At 38.9% G+C, this 23,892-nt stretch overlaps 1 protein-coding gene and 1 long non-coding RNA gene across 3 annotated transcripts in view; one reads left to right on the forward strand and one right to left on the reverse strand.

Annotated features, from left to right (window-relative positions):
* LOC140706930 (uncharacterized) overlaps nt 1-4,539 on the forward strand; it is a 41,597-nt gene extending 37,058 nt beyond the window's left edge. Inside the window, exon 5 of one of the 2 annotated variants that reach the window (XR_013545378.1) lies at nt 3,822-4,539. This is a non-coding gene — a long non-coding RNA (uncharacterized LOC140706930). Of the gene's footprint in view, nt 1-2,967; nt 3,092-3,821 lie in introns of those variants that run through there. The other variant, XR_013545379.1, reaches the window with a different exon arrangement.
* Nucleotides 1-23,892, reverse strand: part of PRKDC (protein kinase, DNA-activated, catalytic subunit) — a 113,167-nt gene that overhangs the window by 19,992 nt on the left and 69,283 nt on the right. Inside the window, exons 61-76 of the mRNA XM_072998915.2 lie at nt 22,849-22,980; nt 18,067-18,246; nt 16,006-16,220; nt 13,191-13,329; nt 12,093-12,281; nt 11,366-11,590; nt 11,028-11,136; nt 10,034-10,145; nt 8,926-9,115; nt 7,762-7,936; nt 6,956-7,137; nt 5,281-5,461; nt 3,836-3,996; nt 2,844-3,055; nt 848-935; nt 248-391 (exon numbers count right to left, since the gene is read on the reverse strand). Of these exons, the coding sequence (XP_072855016.2) occupies nt 248-391; nt 848-935; nt 2,844-3,055; nt 3,836-3,996; nt 5,281-5,461; nt 6,956-7,137; nt 7,762-7,936; nt 8,926-9,115; nt 10,034-10,145; nt 11,028-11,136; nt 11,366-11,590; nt 12,093-12,281; nt 13,191-13,329; nt 16,006-16,220; nt 18,067-18,246; nt 22,849-22,980 (2,634 nt within the window). The remainder of the gene's footprint in view (nt 1-247; nt 392-847; nt 936-2,843; nt 3,056-3,835; nt 3,997-5,280; nt 5,462-6,955; nt 7,138-7,761; nt 7,937-8,925; nt 9,116-10,033; nt 10,146-11,027; nt 11,137-11,365; nt 11,591-12,092; nt 12,282-13,190; nt 13,330-16,005; nt 16,221-18,066; nt 18,247-22,848; nt 22,981-23,892) is intronic.

The following is a 23,892-nucleotide window of genomic DNA, read 5'->3' on the forward strand; positions in this document are numbered from 1 at the left end:
TTCTGGTTTCTGCACAATGGTGGAGGGCGGGGTTTCACTTAACTAGGCTTATTTTTGGGGTAGGGCTTATTTTCGGGGAAACAGGGTAACACCCTCCCCAACAGAACATTCACTTTTGAAGCCCGTTGACTTACCAGACAGACAAGCATAAGCACACAGGATCAAAATACATTTTACCATTATATATTTATTTTCCTACTGCAATATCAATAATATTCAACTCTAAAACTGGTGTATCAATAAATACCTGAACAAATCGCTTTCTGAACAAGCCAAGACCTGGAGCTTGTAGATTTCCTAAATTCTGGTATATTCCATCATACAATTGCTGAATCTTGTTTTTATTTCTTTTTGTTTTGCCAAGTTCATTTCTAATATCTTCAGTCCAATCCTATGAAACCACAATAAAAGGGTGTTCATGTCCATGTACAGAAATTAAGAGTTTAAACATAATGGCTAATCTAATGGAAATTTGGCAATATGCAACTTCAGGAATCATTTTGATAATCTGACACGCCTATAAGATTCAAACAGCACTACAGAAAACACTGACTCTAATGGCCAATATCCTTGCCTCCTCAAAATAGCCTTAATATCCCAGTTCATGCAACAGTCCATTGTACAAACAATTTAACATTTTGTGGTGCTTGCGTCAGACAGTAGCCAGTTTCTCCTTGTGCAAGTGAAAGTCTCATCGATTCGAAGTGGAACTCTGTGCAGTCTCTATTTACACAGCTGAGATTGAGTGGAACTACACCAGTGGAGCATTATGCTCCACCTATGTTAAATAGGGATCTTATCAGTAAACTTTGGATCACTTCACTTACAAAAGTTTTGTTCATTGTACCTTGAAAAGCATCACAGGATTGGAAAGCTGCTCCAAGGCATGGACAAACTCTTGTACCACTCGTCCTTTATCTAATTTGTTTTTCACCCTATTTGGGAGGCAGGGAATCACAATGGGAAAGAAAAACAGCAAAAAACTCATCACAGCAATGCCAGCTTGGTGAACACATTCATCTCTTCTATTAGCCACTGTTATTTCTTAAATCATCAAAGAATGGCAAGACCAACACTCAGGTTCATATTTACAATGCTAATATGTACTAAAATCCATTTAAGTCCAAATACATCCAAATATAACACTGAAAATAACTGGGGCTGGCAACATGTCTACAGGGGTCCCAATCCCTAGATAGATGCTTTGGCTTGCTGTCTCTTCTGATTTCTAATGGGGATGGGTGTAATTGAAATTTTAGAAACCAGACCAAGTCAAAGTAAGTTTTTTATGATAAGATTTGTTACCCACAAAGTAGTATTTTTGACCACCCTCCTTTCTTTCACATTTAGCTTCTCTTTTCACTAGCATGAAAGTTATGCTGGTGTCAGAGCATCTACTGTGACAGACAAACCACTGGCCTTTCCCACGTGTATCTATGTTTTTAACTGCTGTATTTTAATGTAGCTGTTTCATAATTGACTTCATTCTGAATTTTTCAGAGGCTGCGTGGCAACCTTTTTCTATCCTTGAAGAATATGCCTTTTGCTTTTAAGATTTCCATCACCTGACCAAGTATATTTTGAAACCACAAGGTTTGAAGCTTATACTGCTTAATGATTAATTTATTATGGGGAAGTACTATTGTTGCAGGATTGTACCAGTCTTCTATGAAACCTCCTAGAAGTTTCTTTTTGAAATATTAGCAGCAGCAATGAATGAACAAAAGAATTAGCAGATTTAAGTTAAGAAGTGATACAAACTGGAGAAGTGGCAGAAAAATTATTTATATGACAATAGTACTGGGATCTCAGTGAATAGGATTAAAACTACGGTAGGTCCCATAAGGTCTATTCCCAGGTGAAGAAGTACAGCACTGCAGCCTAAGTCACAATAAGAATGCAATCCTATGTACTTCCATGGATCCTATGTCTGGGGAGAAGATGCATAGTACCTCACCGAGATCAGTGCAACTTTAACCCCTTATAATTAACTTTGTACAATGAAATTAATTAAATGTAGATTCAGGTCAATGCACATCAGTGTAAGTGTGTGCCAAGTTGCCCTTTAAATGAATCTGTAGACTTCTACAGATTTCAGATTATGATTTGCATAAAAATTATAGGATTTCTACTCCTGAAAATGTAAATATACTGAAAAGGTAGGTTAAAAAAAAGACAAAAGGGTGTTCACATAACGTTGTGTGAAGACACCTTCTGCCTTGTTCATAGTATTTTCATAAGATTTTCTGTAAATATTATTTTTCACTTTAGCCTCTAGGGATCATTTGAGTAACTGCGGGAGCTGGGAAGGAAGGTGGATGGGGGCGAGGCAGAAAAAGTCAACCTCTGCCTCTGTCTTTCTGCAAAATTATGTCTACATTTCTTGCTGTACATATACATGTCTACCAGTACAAGGTAAAAGTTCCCCTTGACATTTAGTCCAGTCGTGTCTGACTCTAGGGCACGGTGCTCATCTCCGTTTCCAAGCCATAGAGCCAGCGTTTTGTCCATAGACAATCTTGCGTGGTCACGTGGTCAGTGTGACTAGACACAGAACACCATTACCTTCCCACCCTGGTGGTACCTATTTATCTACTTGCATTTTTAAATGCTTTCGAATGGCTAGGTTGGCAGGAGCTGGGACAAGCAACGGGAGCTCACTCAGTCATGTGGATTCGATCTCACGACAGCTGGTCTTCTGACCTTGCAGCACAGAGGCTTCTGCGGCTTAACCCTACAAACCCTATGTTAAAGTACATATTATCTCAAGTATTTACAACTATTTGAGTTTAACTGGCACCAAGAAAGGCTTCCAAAAACATTTTAGCCAGTTTTAACATCACCTTTCTACAAATTCCTTGTTCTTATGACCAATGACTGTTTCAGGGAATGAAAAACTTTCGCTGCTGATCATGAAGGGATACACTATGGCCTGTGGGTAATTGTTGGCAATCTCTTCCACTGTAGGCTGCACAGCACGTGCTTCCTCTTTGTCAAGCACTGCCATCAACTGGCTAATCCAGCCAATAAACTGCCAACAGGGAACAGTGGACATCTGTAAAACATAAGAAGATATGTGAATGTGAGCAAGGACAAACAAGACATTTCTCCATTCCAAACTCAAGAGAAGCAATCACAATGTAAAATAGTACTTTTCCTGTTGCAATTTTTACCTGGAAATGTTTATGGATTATACCAATTAGCAAAATAGCCAAAGCATATTTTAATACATCCGAAATAAGCATGATTTTTCTACTCAGGTGTTAAGTGGCTGATGTGCTTAGTGCTTGCACCTGCACTTCTGCAGCAACTGAAACAAGCATTCAAGAAACAACCAAGCACTGGAACACAAGTCTTCAGATGTTGTCAGCACCAATACATTTCCTCAGGAGAAACTGCTCCAGCGTTTTGCCAACTTTCATCCCCTCCCTTTTTTTTTTTACCCTGCTTGGTTTTATAATATCTATTTTGAGATGATCTCCAAAACAGGATTACTTTTTCATAGCTGTCATACACTTGGCCAGTATTTCTATTGAGCTGTCCACTGTGGACCCAAGTTTTCTTTTCTTAATTCAGTCACTGCCAGACCATACCCAGTCTGGATATGTATGAAATTACAGGAGTTTTTGTCCCATTGTGCATTGGTTTGCAGTTACTTATACTGAGCAGTGTTTGCAATTTTATAGCTCATTCTTCCGGTTTAGAGACAATGTTCTGAAATTCAATCCTTTTTAAAATTTTATTTGCCCTGAATAACTCAATATCATTTCAAAGTCCACCTTCTCTTTCTTTTAGTTTTAATTTTATTTTTCCCCCCACAGGTAGGAAGACTCACCTCTTGCACCATGAGCCCGGAAGTCTCTCTTGGATACTTCTCTACTATTTGCAATAGTCTGGGAAATTTTAACCTAGCTTCTTCTGAATTCATTTTTAAAGCTTTTATTACTTTCTCCACTACAATGCCTGGGAATATCTGCAAATCCACAGCATCTATATCTGACAAAACACAAAAATACACCAGATAGAGTTATAATCCATACTATTGATAAAATCATTCTTTATACATTAAATAGACTACCTTGTCAAAGCTTATACACAAGAAAATCCTTGCTTGGTTTTTCCTTTGTTGAACACTTACTTGATTGTAACAATGTGGTTCTCTTGCCTTCCACATTTTGTCTGTACAGATATTATCAGCTTCTTCCCATAAGAAAACAGACTTATTTCTCATTAGTATTAGGCTGGCAAGAATGATGTTCAAAAAACCAATGATGTCTTTAGCATTTCCACAATTTACAGATGCAACCATATTCTATGGAAATTGATTGTTTTTTAAAAAAACTGCCTGGACTCAATGGTGTTTTTCTGCTGCCTAATGGAATGGTGACTAGATCTAGGAGGGTTACATTTGATGTTTCTTGAAAATCTACTCCAGAAAATTTCCCAGATCTCCATGGTAGATTTTGGAGCTATTCCACAGCTTAAGGAGGTGGGTCCACATAACCATTTTCACTAATAAAACTATTTCTGTCACTGCTATTTCTGGGTCAGTTTCTTTAATTCTAAGCAATTGTCAATCCAAGCATCTCCAGATCAACTAACATTACTTTTTGATGTTGTAAAACCATCATTGGTTAAATTTACGGTCCCTTTGAAGGGAAGAAAAATACTAGTTACTTACTATGCCAGAGTAAATATGGAACTTAATAGTCAACTTATGTTGCATAAACAAGCTCTCAACATACCATATTTGCCGCCGTACAAGGTGACTGGGCGTATTAGACGACCCCCCCCACTTGGAGGCATGTTTTTGGGGCAAGGGCGAGAAGGGAAGCAGGCGGAGGAGGAGGAGGGGAAGGAGAAGCAGCTCTCTGGTGGCGTGTGGGCGAGCAGGCTCAGCGGCGTGGGGCAGTGGGCTCTGGCCGCTCAGGCATGGCCGGCTTTGCTTCCCTTCCTCCCTCCGGACGGACCGCCTGCCTGCCCGCCTGCCTTCCTCTCCGGCCGGTGCGGCCCTGCATCACTTACTCAGTGGCGGCGGCAGCGGCGGCACCTCCTTCCTGGCCCAAATTAAGTGCACCTGGCGTACAAGACGACCCCCCCACTTGGAGGCATGTTTTTGGGGCCAAAAAAGTCATCTTGTACGGTATATCAGTTTTCAAAATGCAAAACCATCACTTAGCCGATAGTTAAGTCACTATGTCAAAACAGAATACTATCCTTTTGTCTTTCAATTGCATCCCATCACTCATCTTCAAGGCCACAACCCATCTGTTAACTTACCTGCTGAACTTTCTTCCTCTTTACGGAGATGACTATCACAGAAATTGGCTAATGTCATATAAGCAGTTATGACACCATTTATATCTATGTGGTCAGATGATATGGACTGTAGTTCTTCTTCAGCATTCTTTGCAGCTTTAATGAAACACTGGAAAGCTCTTTTGTTTAAGCCTGCTATAAGCTGAAACAGCAACACATTAGATCCATACGGATGGCTAAATTATTTAAACACTGTATTTTTGAAGGCTTTCACGGCCAGGATCTGATGGTTGTTGTGGGTTTTTCGGGCTCTTTGGCTGTGTTCTGAAGGTTGTTCTTCCTGACGTTTCGCCAGTCTCTGTGGCTGGCATCTTCAGAGGACTGGAGTAGGAACTCTGTCCATGCTCTGTTGCTGTTTGTTGGCTAGCTGAGTATTTATAGCTGTGGAGACAGCTTTTGTCCTTTTGAGAAGATAGGATGATCAGTGTGTTTTAGTTGTGGATGTATTGTTGTGATAAGTGGGAGAGATTATCTGTCACTGTGGTTGATGGGTGTCTTCAGCAGGTCTTTTTTGTGCAATGATCCCTGGTCCTTGTGGCTGGGTAGAGTTCGTTGATCTTCTGCAGGCTGTATTTTCCAGTGCTGGAAGCCAGGCCTTGTTCAGTTTCAGACTTTCCTCTTTTTTGTTGAAGCTATGCTGTTGTTTATGGATTTCAATGGCTCCCCTGTGCAGTTGAAGAAGAAAGTCTGAAAAGGACAAAAGCTGTCCCCACAGCTATAAATACTCAAGAGCATGGACAGAGACTGGTGAAATGTCAGGAAGAACAACCTTCAGAACATGGCCAAAGAGCCCGAAAAATCCACAACAACCATATTTAAACATTATATAAGAATGAAAAGGTTATTTATCATCCCTTAAACAAGGATGCAAAGTGTTTTTGATTCAGACACTTAAGACAGAAAGTATGCAAGACTCAAGGAAAAGAAGACTGTAAGAAACAAGAGCATTTGAGATCTGAAGCAGGAGAACTTTTAATGAAGGAAACATAACTTCTCTGCACACTTACTCCTACCCACAAAACTTAGGGAAGGCCGTATACCTTTCTTTTTGTAGCCATCATCTATTCACCGGTAGCAAAGCTTTTTTAATCCTCCTCTAAATCAACAGCTTGAGATCATTCAATAGCACCAACTACCACCAAAGCAAAGGATGTAAATACTGAAATACTCCTTCCTGAAGTGCATTCATTTAACTTATGGTATCTACTGCAATAAGAACATTTATCCTAATGCTGTTCTTCATCTAGGAAAATATCATGCTTCCTCGAAAATAATTTTTGCTCCAAAAATGCATTAGGGCTTATTTGCAGGGGATGTTTTTTTTCCATGTACAACAATCTAGATTTATTCAAATACAGTCATGTGACCTTCTGGTTGCTGCACAATGGTGGAGGGCAGGGTTTAACTTAACTGGGTCTTATTTTGGGTGTAGGACTTATATTACAAGCATCCTGAAAAATCATACTAGGGCTTATTTTCACGTTAGGTCTTATTTTCAGGGAAACAGAATAATAAACTTTACTGAAGTTGTGGGTAATGTTTACTTCCCTGTCCTCTTTGGTTTAGGACAAAGAAAATCCAGTTGTATTTCTAATTGCTTGATCAGAAACATACTTTGAAGGGGAGAGAAAACTACCTTTTCAATATTGTCAGGCCTTTCACATGAAAGTGCTAGGACTTTGATAGACTTTTCTTTATCAATTTTGTCAAGAGATCCTGGATCCTTCGAAAGGGCCTTGGCCATAATATGGAAAGTGGTACCCAGAAGCAGACTTTGGTTGCGGATGGCTAGTGCATCATTGTTTACAGTGTCAGATTCTGTTGGGTCAAAAATGATATAAAATTAGTATTCAGATACAAGCACTATATACCAAGAAAAGACAACAGAGGATTCTTTCTTCGCCCCAGGTGAGCACAGAAAAGGACCGCTGCAATGATTAGGGAGCTGCTACGATAGCCTCAGGAAGAAACATTTTCTAGCTTACAAAAACTGCACAAAGTAGTGACAATGAGAGAGCTTATAAAACAACAAATTGCGTGAACAAGCCATAATCCTAGAACCCAAAATCACTCAATTAAGTCAAATGCTATCTGGTTCAGGACAATCTGTTAAGCTGTGGAATTCGCTGCCGCAAGATGCCAACTCAGACAGCTTTAGAAAGAAGTTAAATAAATTCATCAAGGGCAAGCCTGTCGACAACTACCAGTCACAATGGCTAAATAGTACTGTTAGCATGCCAAGCCGTATGCAATAGCAGCTGCTGGGAAAAGGAATGAAAATGTCCTTTTGCTTTCAAATCCTGCTTCTGAGCTTTCCATGGGCAACTGGTTGACCAGTGGGAAAACAAAGCTGGACTAGACAGGCTTTTGGTCTGATCCAGCATGACTATTTTTAAGTTCGCATTACCTTACACCTGAGTAAAACCTACACAAAACACATACCTAGCAGAGATACTGTTTTGAGTACTGTAAGGATCTGTTCAGGGCTGCTCTGGCTCCGGCTCCGACTGTGGCTATAGCGGCAATAGCTGTGGTTCCATCTCACTAGCCAGTCCTCTCTGGTCTTAGAATCTCTGTGCAGGTCCTTAAGAAGTTTCATGGCTACTGAGAAGCTGTTCTGCATTTAATAGAGTTCAAAAGGGGGAAATCAATTTAATATTACAAAATACATGAAGACTGAGCGCCTATCTTGAATCTAAAGTTGGAAAAGCAAAGTGGCAGTACAGGGAGCCAGGCTGCAAAATGGACCATCCCTCTCTGTTAATAAGGTTTTCAGAAGAAGCTTAAGTACAATTTTTTAAAAGTCCTGTGGACACACACACACAAACACAAGCATCATGGGCTAAAATTCTGCTCCTTAGTAAGTTGCAACTTGAGTAGTGACATTTGAATAAATGGAACTTACATAGGAATTGGCTCTCCAAATCCCTGCTGATTCTATAGGCCTGCTCTAGTTGTGAATTGCTATACTCAGCCAATGTTTTTTTTTTAATTGTAATCTTTCATAAGTTTTATCCCAATGCAGGTAAGTAACTTAATCCAACTTTCAGGAATAAAGATGTTTCACTCAATGCAAGCGGTGCCTAAGCCTGGTGTCTGATACAGGTAATGATATTATACCTGAACTGCTACTATAGTTGAGAATGTCCTTATGTTTAGCTTTGCCTCTCAGTTATATTAGTCAAGTATAAAGTATCACTGAAATCTGCAACTAAATAGAAGAATGGTAGAACCATAAGAGCAAAAGAAAACAAAATAAAACTGCACCTAGAGATTTGTGTGTTTCTCATTTACACCGTACAATAAGCACTAGAAGTGTGCATAGTGCTCCATGCACAAGCTATGTGTGCAATTCAAATAACTTTAAAGAATCCCAAATGCAATGTGAAAGTGTAAATAACAGTATAATACCGCACTGGCAAGGTACATAGTAAGTCATCCTCTGTCTTTTAAATGTGTCACATGCTGTAAAGTGCAAGGTTTGATAAAGCCAGGTATCACAAAGCACACAAAATACAGTGGGTTTTTTGTATCTTATTCAAATCTTATTCCTGCATTTTTAATGTGTAGGATGATGGATTAAGGGATAAGGAATAAGACAAAGACCTGTTTCCTGGCACTCTCAATCATCTTCATTTTCATGTTAAATTTGCAATTTGTAATCATGAAGTGTGTGTTTTGCTTCTCGTCTCCTACTTCCATTTTGGAACTAGCATCTCCATCACCATCCACATCCATACTGTCATCCAGATGAGTATTAGGGAGTCTTTCTTGAATTTTGTTGAGAAAGAAACATCTGCAACAATAAGAAGAAACACAATGAAAGCAGAACAAAAATTAGAACTGGAAAGGTCATTTGTCCTTAAAGGTACCCTAAATGTTATTGTGTTGTAATAACTGTTATTAGTCCAAGCTCTTCAGTGTAGACGTAACAGTTTAGTCAGTCATGCTTCACCTTACTCTAACATGAGCTTAACAAATAATAATCTTATTAGACAACAAAAAAACAAAAAGTAAAGTAGGCTGCTTATATACCACCCCATGGCACTTAAAACACTCTCTGGGCAGTTTACAAGTTAATTATGCAGGCTACACATTGCCCCCCCCACGAGCTAGGGTACTCATTTTACCAACATCTGAAAGAAGGAAGGCTGAGTGAGCCTTGAACCAGCTACCTTGGATTGAACCCCACGTCATAGCTGTAATTGGTTAAGAAGCATGTTCTCACAAGCATTTGTTACTCACAAATATAACTAGGAACACAGAAGTTTCTGTCTTTAAGTTCTATGAAAATCTGGAATTTGCATCTCCAGATAATGAAGAGATTTGTTCTACTGCATTTCATTTTTTCATAGAATGATGAATGCAACACTACTGTCGCATTTTAGAAATCATTTTTAAAACCAAACTGACTCACATAAGATACTGCTATGCAACTATGGAACCTGTAGTTGCTGTGCAGAAACCCAGGGGCAGACTACAGTCCATACAGGGGGTGCCTCACCCCAAAATTACTGGGTAAGGCACTCTACCACTAGGACTATGGCCACTAGTACTGTACACAAATCATTGTCTTACTGTAGACTAGCCCCACTTTGCTCCCAAGCTGATAACGGACACTTCATCTGAGTTTGTTGTTAAGATGGAATCATTTCATTGGAAAGAGGTGATATTCTTGGTGTTTAACAATGACTGAGATCAGCATTTTTTTTACCTGTTTGTGATAATATCATCCCAAATGTTCATTGGATCCATTCTGGTATCAGGATATCTGCTTGTCCAAATACTGAAAAGTCTCTTAAGGGAAGCTTGAGAAGCTATATTACCTAAGAACCATTTAACAGGAAGACAGCTATTAAGAGGTAGAATTCACAAAACATTTACAAAATTATATTTTAACTAGACCGTCAAGAGTATGAACTACGCATACATGTTTAAATTCAGGACAACTAGCATGGCCAATCACTAATTTTCAAACTGTATATGACTCTATAAACATCAGCTCCACTGCTCACTGGAAGTTGCTTCTTTTTTATATTTTATTAATATATAACATATAACACAATATGAAGCAAAATATAACAACATTTATTCAAAATAAAAAATATATAAAACTTAGTGCACCCCATCTTTGGGACCAATTTGGATATTTCCGATATAATTAGTATTTGTCAGCCCTCTATTCCTTCCAAAATTGTAATGTTTCTTGTGTAGGTAACTGTCCATTCTCTTTTATTTATACAAATTCTATAAAGTCTCCCCATATATCGTTAAGTACTGTATACTCTTATTCAGCAAGCCTTTTTATAACTTGGTATCACGTGTTAACTTATAATTAACTGTTATATTCCAAATCTGGAAGTTGCTCCTATCTGATTCCTGGATTTCAAAAGCATCTTCTGATGGCAGTAAAAACGAGTAGTAGTTTAATAAACAAAGCACAATGCCATGTGTATCTCTGGATCAGGACTAATTATCAAGGTCACTCTTTAATTAGGAGAAAAAACACAGGCTAAACAACAGAGATTGTCATGAAAAAGTGACATTCAGGATTATTTTATGCATCAAATGAAAGAGACATACTTATTTTGGGGAGAAACAAACATTACTACCCCTGACCTGGAGATGAATTATTGTAAACACATAGGTTTACTGGAATGGTATATGAAAGGATTACATTTGTGAGGGTGGGGGGGCAGAGGACTTACTTGGTTTGCTGATAAAGTTAATGAAGTCCTGTATTTCTGTCAAAGCCTGAACAGACTGCAGCTTGGTAAGCCGACTCTGATGCAACAGCGAATCAATATTTGAATAGTTCTATGAAGAAGAAAAACCAGCAATTTCTATCCAACCACCAGTTCTTTCTTCTGTGTGCTACATTTTTTTTCTTTTCCACACACAAACCCCATCTATCTACATCAAGGAGATGAGCCTTTCAGTGACATAATCCTCCACAATGGCCAAAAGTGCTAAAATTGAGCTAATATCATTTCACACCATGTTTCCTAAATGTAAACATTCACATCAGAAAATGCATGATAATTACCTGCATGAACACCTGCATAGCGTTGTTAACATAGTACTTGGCTCTGTCAAAATCATCCTGCAAAATGTAAAGAAGACTCAAATCTTGACTGTAGTACATCTCTATAAGGGCTTTCTTCTGTTCTGTTTTCATAGCCTCATCAATAAATGTCAGTAAAGATTGGTCACTTTCTCCATGAAGAAGAAGTTTCAGCTTACTGCGAATAATATATGGCAGATAGGTTTCCTAAAGTGGAGGGAAATTGAAATTACTTCATATGTTTGTAAAGGCCATTATGGGATTATGAATGATAAAATCAAATTATGTCAAATATGTACATTAAAGTGTAAAATAACTTTCCATCTCCAAAGGCACCAGATTCTACTACACAAGTCTACTAGTAAGTTTAAAGTTCTCCTAACAGCATAAGGGCATTAGGTAAGATACCTGCCCATGGTTTCCTAACAATTTTGAACACTGAAAGACAGCAGTCAAGGAGGGAGATGGGCCACAGTTTGTCAGCAACAAGTGGGGCAGTTTTTCATTATTTATATATGAACACTATTTGCATGATCAAAATCCACACACAAACTAGCAGGTGCTGTTTGACCTGTACAGAAAACACAAAGAGATGTAGGAATAAATAATGCAGTAGTTTGGTCCTATAACTCAAAAAAAGTCATGCTGTAGCAACTTAGTATAACTGATACACAGAAGAAAATGTATATGCATAGATAAATGTGAAAACCTGATAAAATGGATCACTCCATGTTTTGTTTAGATCTGGGGGTTGTTCATTATCAATGTTAACAGTTGAACAGTATTCTAGAGACTTCCATTCCGTTAGGCAGTTGTAGCATTCAAGAGAAGCAAGTTCCCAAAAATCCTTTTCTGCTTCTGTGGGTTCTCCCTCTGGCCAGTCTTGAGTGGAGAGTGCCTGTAAAGGCCAAGATAAATCTCAAATGACTGACAAGTATTTATTTAGTAATTATTTTAATACATTCACAGAATTCACAGCTAATTTTCCTTTCTAAAATAATATTTTTTCCTATGCAAATGAAAGGCAGGAACATAGAAAGTTGTCTCATATCCACTGAGCCCATTAGTCCATCTAGTTCAGGTACTGCCTATAATGTGACTAGCAGTAGCCTTTCAGAATTTTAAGGAGCAGCAGATAGTTATCTATATCTATCTATCTATCTATCTATCTATCTATCTATCTATCTATCTATCTATCTATCTATCTATCTATCTATCTATCTATCTATCTATCTATCTATCTATCTATCTGTCTGTCTGTCTGTCTGTCTGTCTGTCTGTCTATCTGTCTATCTATCTATCTATCTATCTATCTATCTATCTATCTATCTATCTATCTATCTATCTATCTATCTATCTATCTATCTATGCCGCCCACACTACCCAAAGGTCTCTGGGCGGCTTACAATATTCAAAATACAATAAAAAATCGTAACAATTAAAATACAATTAATATATATATAAAATTGCCATCAGACCCACAGCTAATATTATTTCAATTAAAAGCCTTCTGGAACAGGAAGGTTTTGACCTGGCACAGAAATGTCATCAGTGTCGGCACCAGATGAATCTCAATCGGGAGGGCATTCCATAGTCTGGGGGCAGCTGCCGAAAAGGCCCTTTGTCTACAAGCCGTCCCTCTTACCTCCTTAAGGGACGGCTCTTTCAAAAGGCCCCCCTGGCTAGATCTTAACTGCTGGGTGCCTAAGATAGTTTTTATGATCAAAGAAGAAGCTATGATTTGGAGAACGTCTTGAAAATCCATCAGCAGACTGAACAATTACTTTTTTTTCAGATATAACTTTACCTCATCATAATGCTTAGCAGCTTCAGCATAATCGCTTTTTGCTTCAGCTATTAAAGCCTTCTGAGTAATTTCCTTAGTACCAATCTTTCCACTGAAAATTCCCTGCAGAACATCATACTCTCCAATGGATCGATAAAGCCTAGAAAGTGTGAGGGAAATTGTCAATGGCACTTTTTACTCTAGCTTCTGATTATCAAAATGATCCCTACGTTCTTAAAATGAGGTTATCATAGAAGAAAAGAAGTGATTCAAGAACATAAGTTGTCTGTATATTTATTTTTATAAATATATGAAGGATGCTAGTGCTAAGACACAATGATTATTACAAGGAAATCTGGCAAATATTAGGAATGATGTTGCAGAGAGGCTGTCATGGTGGCCTTGTGAACAACATGCAGTCCAGGCTGTATGTTCTGTCGGCATCACCATCAGTAAAGGATCTTTAAAAGATCTATTTCATTTTTCAAAAACTAGCAAGAATCAAAGGCTTGAAGTCCAGGAATAAGAAAGGATCTCAGTGTAGCAGGAAGTTCAGTTCTTAACCGTTCTCCACTTATCAATTTGGCCTTTCAACTCATTCTTTTGTTTCTCCTTTCAGCCTTAGTTCACCACTTCATGGTATCACACTGCTTCTAATGCAGCATCACTACTGAAAGCTGATTACCGTATTTTTCTTTTTATAAGATGACCCAATGAATAAGACGACCCCCCCTTTTCTAACCCCCAATTAGAAAATTTGCACGATCACACCCCTTTGGTCCTGAAGCCCTTTCATGGCTGCTTCAAGATCAACGGGGTGCAATCCTGCCGCCCTTTCACTGCTGCTTTACCCTGTGGTTTCGCAAAAGGCAGGGAAAGCGGCTGCCTTCCGTGTATAAAACGACCCTCAATTTTTTTGTCTAATTAACCAAGTTAAAAGTGTTGTTTTATACATGGAAAAATACGGTAAATAAGTCCATATATGACCTAAATGCCTAGCCATCTAAATACTACTTACTGTTTTCTTTATACAGTTGATTAGAATTACAACATATAGAACTGTAGGAAAAAGTAAAGGAAAAAAAACCCAGCCAAAAGCAACATATTGTGGAACTTTAAAGAATAAGAGACTTATTTCAGCATGAGCTGTCATGGATCAAAATGTAGCTTTTCTGACACAAGGAATGCAGCTATACTCTTTATATATATCCCCATGGGAATAGGAGTCATCAGATACGAACTTTTCTGGTTTTTTTTTTTTTTGTGTGTGTTGTTCCAACGCACAATAAAGAAATGAACATGTGAGTACCACAACATTTGCAACTGCAACAATTTTCTGAGAGAAGGCTTGCATTTTTTGACAGAACTGCAAGGTGCCAATATTTTTGACCATGACTGTACCTGGAAAAGACCTTGATGTTAGGAAAGTGTGAAGGCAAAAGGAGAAGGGGACGACAGAGGATGAGATGGTTGGACAGTGTCATCAAAGCAACCAATATGAATTTCACCCAACTCCAGGAGGCAGTGGAAGATAGGAGGGCCCAGCGTGCTCTGGTCCATGGAGTCACAAAGAGTCAGACACGATTAAACAATGACAACGTATCTGGGTACCAGGTCTGTCAATTCCCGGGTGCTAGCTCTATTATCCTTTTTCACCATGTTGAATGACCACTGTTGTTTAAGAAATGTCTGTGCTAAATCCATGAATGTCCAGTTTATGTGGTTCTGAGGAAATCCATATTACAGAGCTTGGCTATAGACAATGGACTTGGTTTGTTCTGGGTTATCTGGTTTGTGTAGTTTGGGTAGTACATAGAAGGAACCTGGTTGAGAATGTTGTGCTGTGTCTACGAAGATTCTGGTAACAGACATCTCCAGAGATTTTTTTTTTCATTTACTCTAGTAATTCTTTCTGGTATTCAGCAGAAAGATTTATGGCAAGGGATATGTAAAATTTAGTGCTGGATTATTATTGTCTGTAATCCAATTTGCTCATGTGAGCCTTTCCTTTTTCTACCTCTTTGATGAGGGTACTGGGATGTTAAAAGACTATGAATGGTCTTGTGCTCCATCCACATGTGGCAAATTATGCTTCTTCTTAATTATCTCCTGACCACAGTGGGGAAAGCATCCAATAAAGAAATCTAATTTCTTTCTTTGACCCTCAGGAGGATTTTCTGAAGAATCTTTCTTTCTGCAGCGATAGGTGACATAAGTCAAAGGGTTTAAATTGTGTTTCATAGCTTAAGGGCTTAAATTGTGCTTCATAACACAAATATATTAATAATGCAATTATCTGTAATATGTGTAGAAAATAGCTGCCTTCCTGAGATATTCTGACCTCTGCCCTAAGAAGTGAATATTAAAAATTCTGTGACAGCTAAATCTACCTGATAATCACCATTTTGATCATCTCATCCCTATGACTCCCACCACCATGGGGATATGTATAAATAAATGGGACATTGCATAAGCAGTATGTCTGAGGAAGTAGATTTTCACTGAAAAAAGCTCATACTTTGAAAAAAAGTTAGTCTTTAAGGTGACACAATATTTTGTTTGCTGTTCTCTCTCCTTCAGCCTCCAACTTTAATTTTGCCAGTGTTCAGAAATAGATTAACATGGCTAGCTCTTTGGAAACATATGGAAATGTATCTCTGGGGAGATTCTCTGAGCAGTTCACTGTAATTCTATAGATTACTATCACCTGCCAATAACCATATAGTAATTAAATCAAAGACAAATCAATTTGATAAGTATTATTAACTTGTATAGAATAGATTAACAGGGCAAGGCAGAGCAAACATATACAGGATCCTTCTCAGGAAAAACATACTTGGCAAGTTCAATCCATCTGGTCACATCGGGTGATAGTGGAATCTTCCCACGCATTCGTTTGGAGGGTGGCTCCTTCCCTTCCTCAGGGGAAATGTGAACTAAAGCTTGTTCAAGCAGCAAGATACCCACCGGTTGCTGTAAACTTGCTAAGCAGCTAGCACTCACAGTAGAAGAGCTGAGGTCCAAAAGCTCTTTGTGCTGGTAGCTCATTTCCTGTTATACCAAAATCATAATTAGCTATTGAGATATAGAATAACATATATCCAGCGCATTTCCTTAATCTGACAACACATTTTTGGTTGCCAAAGGTGAGGAAGGGCAGAAAGGGCACCACACTGTTACATAAAGTCATCAGTAAATTGTTGGGAAAGTTACAGAGGATAGAGGGTTTTCATGCAACCAAATAATTTAGGTAGTGGCACAAAGAACTCCTTCAGCTAAATAAACCTATGACAGATGTTTACTGGAATCCAAATGATCTCCACATAAGATTTGTACAATTTGACACCACTAATTGCTCCTAATTTATGAGCTACTGAGGATCATCTCCACTGTGCAGTCAGGCATACGACTGAGCACTATCTGCAGCACTTTATGCTAACCTCTTCAGTTTCCAAACACCAACAGGGTTTTGATCACTATTATTAAAAGAAGATACCAAGTTAGAAACTCCTGATTCTGGCTAGAATTTTCTTTCTTTCTTTCTTTCTTTCTTTCTTTCTTTCTGGGAAGTGGGACAGGTATCAATCTACCTTACATTCTCACATCTTGGGAACAGAGGTTTCAGATATCATAGTGAAATGCAAAGAATTTATAAAGTGCCAGTGCTTCAGAACTCTGTTATTTTGTCAAAGAATGCACCTAGTGCTCTGAGTGATGGAAGATCTTCCTGATGATATCCTGTTCTAAAACAGATCTCTGAAGAAATAACTATTCATACTCCGGGAACTCCAAATGAAATCATCAAGTAATTTTAATATAGGCAAGCAAATCAATCTGCATCTATATCTAGGGAGCATTGTATGAATTCCATCCCGCCTCTGCTGCAGACAATTTTTGCAGCTGTGTCATCCGCCCAGGTCATGAATATTCATATGCTAGTGCTGAAAAGGCGGAGTCACAAAAGATAAGAGACTCAGCAGCAGCAGGAGTTTTAGATAGGGACATAGGGTTTTGAGCTAGAGAAAGGAGGAGTTATGATGGCAGCCTCTCAGGATGTCCCACCCAAGTGTACTTTTTCCCCTGAATATAAATATTGATTCTGCTCCTGGAAGTCTCCAGGTACAGGAGGTTTTACATTGCAGGGCTTCCAAATCACGAAGGACTCCTAGTATCAAATACATATTAAACTTTCCACTTTCATTTCTGTGAGTAATCTTGGGCTATTTCCATGAACAGAGCAATCCACAGTGAATGCTGGAGTAAAAATCTGTTTTCTACCCTGCCTGATCTATGTGCAAGAATAAGATTCTATGAAAGAAGAAGAAAAGTTGTTATCTCCCACCAACTATCTATGATTTACAGTGTAATCCTAAATACATTTACCCAGATGTAAATCCTTTTAAATCCAATAGGATTTAGTCTGCAATGTGTTTACAATTCTAGCCATAATGACATGGAACAGATTGTGGGATTGCATTTCAATGACAGTTCTCCCTGGCACTTCAGAATTTTTGGACTTCTATTTTCATTCCTTTCAACTATAACTTAGGGTTAACAAGCTTTAAGGACATTCCTAAACTTCAGCTCAGAAAGCAGATTTTAAATTATGGGCATGCAGCCTTCATTAAACTACGGTGAGCATTTTAGGAACACAATGTTTGGCCCTTCAAGTTTCTGCCTTTCAAAACAAAAAGAGGACATATCTGTAAAGATATTAGCTCACTGTATATTGTGTTAATATTTGTGGCAGAAAGAACTAGCATATCACTAGGTAAAGATCAGCAAATACAAATTAAGAATGGTGCCATCTTGAATCATTTTGACTTTGTCTTCATTGCCCGTAAGATATAAAAAGAAAACCAAGAACATGAATTCTTAAAAACATACAAAGTAATACCTGGATGCAGGCTATGAACGGAGGGAAATACAACACAGATGTAGTCAAAAAATGGTTGAAGTTCTGCACCAGCTGCTGGATGATACTGTTCTTCTCAGCGTGAGATTTAATTTTTTTCATTTCTTCCAGAATTCCACTAAATAAACTATTAAAGAGCTGTTTAGCTAGTATAGGGTCTCTCTGTAATGGAGAATGCAAACAATAAATCACTGGGAGAAATGTTTGCAATACTAGTGCAGTAATATTTTCTGCACTTTTTCAAATATGCAAAGGACAGGTTGACCCAAAAGTAAAGCATATTTTGGAGGGAAATCCAACTGTTCTATTCAGCAAAATCCTCATGTTACTCCCACCAGTGTGGGGAAGTGACAGTACCTGCAGCAGTGCGACCCAGCATCCAAACAAGGAATCTTTAATTAGCAGCTTCTAATTAGAGTCTGCAGTATGGTCCTTCATTGCACATAAGCCTGGGTCATGTACCAAGCTACCCAACTTGTGTACAATGAAGGACTGCAGTGGGGACTCTAGCAATCTGAGCAAAGACTTCCCACTCAGCTGTTGGGCTGCTCCATTGCAGGTAATGTCATTTCCTCTATACCAGCATATGCTGTGGAACTAAAGTTGAGCTATTATGTTTCATGGTACTATAATAAGGACCCTGAAGTTATTTTAATGCATTGTTTTCAACATCTGGCACATGCTGAAACACACAAAATAAACAGTTTGTATTGCTACTGTAATACAGATTCACAAGATGGGTTTATAAGATACAAAGAACACATTACTATTTATTCTAATATCTTTAAAAAAGCATTGTGGTGTTACAGTCAAATTTGCTATTCTTAACATTGAAATCCTTTGAATAGTTACCTGGATATAAGACCCCACTGAGCTTAGCAAATCTCATTTTGAGTAAACATCTACAAGATGAAACCTTTAGACATGATATCATAATAAATGATAACCAGCATCCTCCTGGAGCCACAAATGGAACTCAAAAATGTCCCATGAATTTGAGCAAGTAATTTTCTAAGGAAGCCTCATTTCCTGTGAAAGGACTAGTTGAAAAAAGAATCTGGAGAGAAAAAATAAACCTTTTCCTGTTTAAAAAATAATCACTTTCTCTGTGGGCAGTTCTCGTTGCTCCTCCATGGTGCATATAGCAGATGATCTCCTTCCTGGGATCAGATAAACTTTCAGATAAACAGATGCTGAAGCTGCTCGCCTATCACAACAGGCTCCCAGAGCAGAAGCTGTGAAAGAGCTCCCTTGAAGCAGAGCTAAAATTAATGGGATGCTCCTCTGTACTAAAAGAGGACCAAGCATGAAATTATTTGGATAGCTCTGCCTCTAAAGCAAGTAAGAAAGGCAATCCACACCTGCATAACCTCTGTAATGCAAAGACTATTGAAGGGATATTGACTAGGTTGTTTTTTCAGAAGAAACTCTAAGATACATAATTTCTTTCAACAATATACAGTATGGTTGCTACCAGATTCTCAGTACTGTACTAGCAAAAATGTGAATGTGGCCATTATTTTTGATTCCATATGACCTAGGGAGGATGAGGATTTATGAAGATAATGTGGACTCTACTCATTGATCACATCCTATATACAAGACCTAAAGGAAATCTGGAGGACTGAATGTCATACTAAGACACAAATGTTCTTTGTTGTTTAGTCATTAAGTCATGTCCGACTCTTTGTGACCCCTGGACCAGAGCATGCCAGGCCCTCCTGTCTTCTACTACCTCCTGGAGTTGGGTCAAATTTATGTTGGTAGCCTTGATGACACTGTCCATCCATCTCATCCTCTGACATCCCATTCTCCTCTTGCCTTCACACTTTCCCAACATCAGGGGCTTTTCCAGGGAGTTTTCTCTTCTCATGAGATGGCCAAAATATTGGAGCCTCAGCTTCAAGATCTGTCCTTCCAGTGAGCACTCAGGGTTGATGTCCTTCAAAATCGATATGTTTGTTCTCCCTGCAGTCCAGGGGACTCTCAAGAGTCTCTTCCAGCACCACAATTCAAAAGCATCAATTCTTCAGCAGTCAGCCTTCTTTATGGTTCAGCTCTCACTTCCATACATTGCTACTGGAAAAACCATAGCTTTGACTATGTGGACCTTTGTCGGCAAGGTGATTTCTCTGCTTTTTAAGATGCTGTCAAGGTTTGTCATCACTTTCCTCCCAAGAAGCAGGCGTCTTTTAATTTTGGGGCTGCTGTCACCATCTGAAGTGATCATGGAGCCCAAGAAAGTAAAATCCGTCACTGCCTCCATATCTTCCCCTTCTTTTCCAATCCTCTGGCAACTGTTCAGTTTTCCAAACTTGCTGGCATATTGAGTGCAGCACCTTAAGAGTGTCATCTTTTAAGATTTTAAATAGTTCCACTGGAATGCCATCACTTCCACTGGCCTTGTTGCTTGCCATGCTTTCTAAGGCCCACTTGACTTCGCTCTCCAGGATGTCTGGCTCAAGGTCAGCAACCACACTATCTGGGTTGTCCGGGAAATCCAGATCTTTCTGATGTACAGTAATTCCTCTGTGTATTCTTGCCATCTTTCCTTGATGTCTTCTGTTTCTGTGAGGTCTCTACCATTTTTGTCCTTTGTCATGTCCATCTTCGCACGAAATGTTCCTTTAACATTCTCCAATTTTCTTGAATAGATCTCTGTTTTTTCGCTTTCTATTACTTTCCTCTATTTCTTTGCACTGTTCATTTAAGAAGGCCCTCTTGTCTCTCCTTGCTATTCTTTGGAAGTCTGCATTCCATTTTCTGTAACTTTCCCTATCTTCCTTTGCATTTTGTTTCCGTTCTCTTGTCTGCTATTTGTAAGGCCTTGTTGGAGTCACTTTGCTTTCTTGCACTTCCTTTTCTTTGGGATGGTTTTTGTTGTTGCCTCCTGTACAATGTTATGAGCCTCCATCCATAGTTCTTCAGGCGCTCTGTCCACCAAATCTAGTTCCTTAAATCTGTTCACTTCCACTGTGTATTCATAAGGGATTTGGTTTAGATTATACCTGACTAGCCCAGTGGTTTTTCCTACTTTCTTCAGTGTAAGCTTGAGTTTTGCTATAAGAAGCTGATGATCAGAGCCACAATCAGCTCCAGGTCTTATTTTTGCTGACTCTATAGAGCTTCTCAATCTTTGGCTGCAGAGAACATAATCTGATTTCGGTATTGCCCATCTGGTGATGTCCATGTGTAGTCGCCTCTTGTGTTGTTGGAAAAGAGTGTTCGTGATGACTAGCTTGTTCTCTTGACAAAACTCTATTAGCCTTTGCCCTGCTTCATTTTGAAATCCAAAGCCAAACTTACCTATTGTTCCTTTTATCTCTTGACTCCCTACTTTAGCATTCCAGTCCCCTATAATGAGAACATCTTTCTTTGGTGTCAGTTCTAGGTGTTGTAAGTCTTCATAGAACTGGTCTATTTCAGCCTCTTCAGCATTGGTGGTTGGTGCATAAACTTGGATTATTGTGATGTTCAAAGGTCTGACTTGGATTTGTATTGAAATCATTTTATCATTTTTTAGATTGTATCCCAGTACAGCTTTTTCCACTCTTTGGTTGACTATGAGGGCTACTCCATTCTTTCTACAGGATTCCTGCCCACAATAGTAGATATGGTTATCATCTGAATTGAATTCACCCATTCTCGCCAGTTTTAGTTCACTGACGCCCAGGATGTCAATGTTTATTCTTGCCATCTCCTGTTTGACGGCATCCAGCTTACCAAGGTTCATAGATCTTACATTCCAGTTCCTATGCAGTATTTTTCTTTGCAGCATCGGACTTTCCTTTCACTTCCAGGCACATCTGCAGCTGAGCATCCTTTTGGCTTTGGCCCAAACACTTCATTAGATCTGGAGTTACTTGTCCTTGTCCTCCGCTCTTCCTCAGTAGCATGTTGGATGCCTTCCAACCTGAGGGGCTCATCTTCCATCGTCATATCTTTTAGCCTTTTGTTCCTGTCCATGGAGTTTTACTGGAGTGGCTTGCCAGTTCCTGCTCAAGGTGGATTGTGTTTAATAAGAACTCTCCACTATGATGTCTGTCTGTCTTGGGTGTCCCTGCATGGCATAGCCCACAGCTTCTCTGAATTACTTAAGCCCCTTCGCCACGACAAGGCAGCAATCTGTGAAGGGGTCAAATGCTATGTAAAGAAGAGCAAATAGTTTTGAGGCAAAGAATTCAGAAGAGCTTGACATGGTTACCTTCAACAAGGATATAGAATTTCAAGTGTAAATATACCAAAAATTAAACGTAAATTTTGAGATACAGTCGTGCCCCGCTTAACGATTGCCCCACATTACGATGAATCTGCTTTATAACGATGTTTTTGCGATCGCAATTGCGATTGCAAAACGATGGTCTAAATGGGGGAATTTCGCTTAGTGATGTTCTGTTCCCTGCTTCGGGAACCGATTTTCACTTTACGACGATCAAAAACAGCTGATCGTCGGGTTTTCAAAATGGCTGCCGGGTGCTTAAAATAGCTCCCCGCTGTGCTTAGGGACGGATTCCTTGCTATACAGGCATCGAAAATGGACGCCGTATGGAGGATCTTCACTGGACGGTGAGTTTTTAGCCCATTGGAACTCATTGAACGGTTTTCAATGCGTTTCAATTTATTTTTAAACTTTGCTTTACAACATTTTTGCTTAACAGCGATTTTCCTGGAACTGATTATCGTCGTTAAGCGAGGCACCACTGTACCTTTGCAAGACCTGCTTTATACAGACTGTAATTAAAAATTCCTGATCCAGTTACATACCTGTGCCACACCTTGCAAAGGAGTGATGAGACTGCTGTATTCAATCTGGATATCGGGGAGATCACCTTGCCTATATTTCCTGTACAAAGTGACTTGAGCATCATGCTTCATCTTCATTTGAGTTTTCATTTCCTACAACAACCAACATTTTATGAGTCATCTTTATAAGGGCAGAGAAAGCAAGGATTTCATGCAGTGAGTACATGATTTGCATATGTATCTGTTGAAATCAATGTTCCCTCTAATTTTCAGCTCTGCTGGGTGGGGCTCTGCCCTGCGTGGGGTTCCATCGTGACTGGAACCAAAAGGGCTGAAAACGATAGCCGTGGGTGTGCAGAGAAGGGAGAGTCCAGCGTGGAGGGGGGTAGAGTTGCAAAGGGAACCTTGGTTGAAATGGTAGGCAGAAATCATAACAGATTTAAACACAAACTGCCAAAAATATTCTGGCAAAGTAACTATTGTGAAGGTTTCTATGTATGAAGGCAAGAAAGAAAACATTACTGAGACAGCTTTAAATGACCAGCTGAAACTTGATATTAATGAAAAAGTCAAGTTAAACCAATGTTGTTTATTAATGGGATTTAACTAGCTTTTAGGTACAAGTGGCATTCTTTGTTTTTATGTGGTTTAAAGCCCAGCATTTTAGGATATGCTTACCTGTATCCATGACAAGATGGTGATTCATAATGAAAATCTCATTTTTAAAAATGTTATAATATATATTAAACTAGGAATGCTAATTATTGGTCATCATTTTTTCTGCTTAGAATATTTTAAGTACATAACAGTTTATTTGACTTTAAATTTCCATTTGCAGTAGTGTCTGAAGGTCAAATATTTTGGAGTAGCATTTCCTTCTGATGTAAAATAAAACTGGTTTCTCTTTACTAAGGGAAAAATGCCATCTCCGAAGACCAAGGCTGACAGTGCAAGAAATTCTCAATTCCTGGCTCAAAACGGTAGGATTATTAATTATGCTTAAAATAAAAATGCCAACAACTGCAGCACAAGGAGAATACAGCACTGGACTGGACAAACAAGGGA

This window comes from Pogona vitticeps, chromosome 4 (genome assembly GCF_051106095.1).
Source record: "Pogona vitticeps strain Pit_001003342236 chromosome 4, PviZW2.1, whole genome shotgun sequence".
In the NCBI taxonomy this organism is placed as follows: Eukaryota; Metazoa; Chordata; class Lepidosauria; order Squamata; family Agamidae; genus Pogona; species Pogona vitticeps.